Raw genomic sequence first — 2,790 nt, 5'->3', positions numbered from 1 at the left:
GGGCGGTCCTGGTGGATCATCGTCTTCTAAAAGGTCCTACCGCATTGCCTCATGTGCTTACGGGCAGTGTGCCACCGAATGTGAGTAAGCACTGTCCAAGCAGATCGTCTTGGGCATTAAACAACATGAAGAAAATAAAGATCTACACTTACAACATAAGAAGTCTCTCAGAAGACCACAGGCTGGAGAGTTTAATGGAAGAACTAGACAACATCAAGTGGGACATCGTAGGATTGAGCGAAGTCCGAAGAGCGGAAGAAAAGCTGATACAATTACAAGATGGTCACCATCTGTTCTACTATAGAGGTAAGGACAAAGAAAGATCTAGTGGAGTAGGATTCTTGATAAACCGAGAGTTTGTTGGTAACGTAGTCAAATTCAGTAGTTTGTCAGACAGGGTAGCTTGGATTGTGATTAGGCTGTGTAAAAGATACACTCTGAAAATAGTTCAAGTTTATGCACCAACATCACAGAGTTCAGACGATGAAATTGAGTCGTTCTATGATGATTTAAGTCATGTAATGGGTCAAGAAAAAAGTAAGTACACATTGGTAACAGGAGACTTTAATGCTAAAGTGGGGAAGAAGATGGGAGATGAGACGTGCATTGGGAAGTTTGGAGTAGGTGAAAGAAATGACAGAGGCGAGATGTTAGTCAATCTTGCAGAGAAGTACAACATGAAGATAATAAACACTTTCTTCCAAAAGCGCATAGGTCGTAAATAGACCTGGAGAAGTCCAAATGGAACAACAAAGAATGAAATAGACTTCATATTAGGAGATGAGAGGAAAAGCGTTAGCAATGTTATGGTGATAAATAAAGTCAACAAAGGTAGTGACCATAGAATGGTAGGTTGCACGGCTAAATTCAGTTTCAGAGCCGAGAGAAATAAACTACTTTTAAGAAAGAAAAACAGCCTTGCAAAGGTTAAGGATAATAAGAAAAAAATTCAGTTAGAAATTGAAAATAGATTCGAAGCTCTAAGAACTAACACGGACACTGTGGAAGATATTAATTTGAATTTAGTGAATATTATTAGGGAACCGGCAGAGAAAATAGGAAGTACAAAAAACAATAAAGAAAACAAATACTCCAAAGCTACAAATGACCCAATTAAAAGAAGAAGGACTATGCAGATTAAAAGCAGGAAAGACGAAATAGAAAGAGTAGAACTAGGCTAAACAAACTTTATTAACAAAAGGCAGAGATTAGAGAAAAAAAAACATGAATGAAACAGAGGTAGCTATTTGGAAAGGTAAAAGTATTAAAGTGACTGAGCGGAGACATGCTTTAGGACAGTGGTTCTCAACCAGGGGGAAATTTCCCCCAGGGGGGAAATTTGGATGTTTCAAGGGGGAAATTCTAGTCTCAACAGGAAACTGCAGGGCAAAGGGACCAACATTCTTTTTCAGTCGGACAAGATCAGAGCTTTCGTGGCTAAACTGGAACTGTGGAAGAAAAGAGCGGGGAGTGGAAGTTTTTCCTCATTCCTCGCTCTCAACTAATGTGTGGAGGATATGGAGGATGGTCTGCCTGATCCAATAGCCGAGGATATCAAACAACACCTCGAAGGCTTGGAGGAAGAATTCAAGTATTACTTCCCGGGGATCAAAAACGAGAGCAACGAGAACAAGCTTATCAGAGACCCATTTCAGAGGAACGTTGATGATGTGCCAGATGCGTGGCAGGAAGAGTTCCTGGACTTGAAAAACGACTCTGCAGCGAAGGATGCCTTCCAGAATATGGAACTGGAAGAGTTTTGGACCCAAGTCCGAGGAACCTACCCGCTTCTTGCGACCAATGCTCTGCGGATATTGGTCCAGTTTTCTTCCACCTACCTGTGTGAGACAGGATTTTCGGCACTGGTACACCTCAAAACAAAGGCACGCAACAAGTTGGAAGTGGAGGCGGATCTTCGATGTGCGCTCTCCATAACTCCCCCAGACATTGAAGGACTCGTGATAGGCAAACAATGCCAGAAGTCACACTAAAATGCTGTGTTAGTGTTAGTGTTCTTATTCAATACAATTTAATGTTAGCTGTGTTAGTGCATTTGAAAAATAAACTAGTAAATAGTCTCAGTGTGTTTTAACTGTTCTTTCTCTCATACACATGAAGGGGGAAATCTGGATGGTTGAATTGGGTGCAGGGGGAAATGACAGAAAATAGGTTGGGAACCACTGCTTTAGGAAGACAGCAAATGATATGTTCCAAAGATAGAAATGGAGAAATCATTAAATGCAGGGACAGAATGGTAAAACAAGAGTAGAAGAATTTTACTATGAGCTTTACTCGTCGAAGACCGTAGTTGAGTCAGTAAATTCAAGTGTAGACGTCAGTAGTGTACCAGAGATTACAAAGGAAGAAGTAGAATTTGCTCTAAAAACTATTAAACGAGGAAAAAACCCTGGGGAAGATGGTATATCGATAGATCTGTTGAAAGACGCAGGGATATTAGTTCATATTAAATTAGCTGACTTGTACACTCAGTACTTACGTCAAGAAAGCGTTCCTGATGCGTGGTGCAATGCTATAGTGATTTTGATTCATAAAAATGGAGACCAGAAGGACCTTAGTAACTATCTACCGATTAGCTTGCTATCAAATGTATATAAAGTATTCTCCAAGATCCTTACAAATAGACTAAGTCAAGTTTTAGATGGAAAACAACCGAGAGAACAGGCAGGCTTTAGGGACGGATATTCAACTCTAGACCATTTGCAGGCGATAAACCAACTAATCGAGAAAACGAAACAATACAATATACCTCTGTGTTTAGCTTTTGTAGAT

The 2,790-nt window shown here is 40.3% G+C and overlaps 1 protein-coding gene across 1 annotated transcript; it reads left to right on the top strand.

Annotated features, from left to right (window-relative positions):
- The first annotated feature begins 1,517 nt into the window (after window positions 1-1,517).
- Window positions 1,518-1,991, top strand: LOC143026036 (protein FAM200A-like). Its single transcript, XM_076186025.1, has one exon. It carries the CDS (start codon window positions 1,518-1,520, stop codon window positions 1,989-1,991), a length of 474 nt encoding a protein of 157 aa, XP_076042140.1.
- Window positions 1,992-2,790: the final 799 nt, after the last annotated feature.

Source organism: Oratosquilla oratoria, chromosome 6 (genome assembly GCF_046742065.1).
Source record: "Oratosquilla oratoria isolate Oo_2021 chromosome 6, ASM4674206v1, whole genome shotgun sequence".
Taxonomy (NCBI): Eukaryota; Metazoa; Arthropoda; class Malacostraca; order Stomatopoda; family Squillidae; genus Oratosquilla; species Oratosquilla oratoria.
Note: the sequence above shows the minus strand (reverse complement) of the source record. Positions and strands in the feature narration are given on the sequence as shown.

Excerpts from the sequence above, each read along its gene's own strand:
- LOC143026036 (XM_076186025.1), top strand. The coding sequence starts at position 1,518 with ATGGAGGATGGTCTGCCTGATCCAATAGCCGAGGATATCAAACAACAC.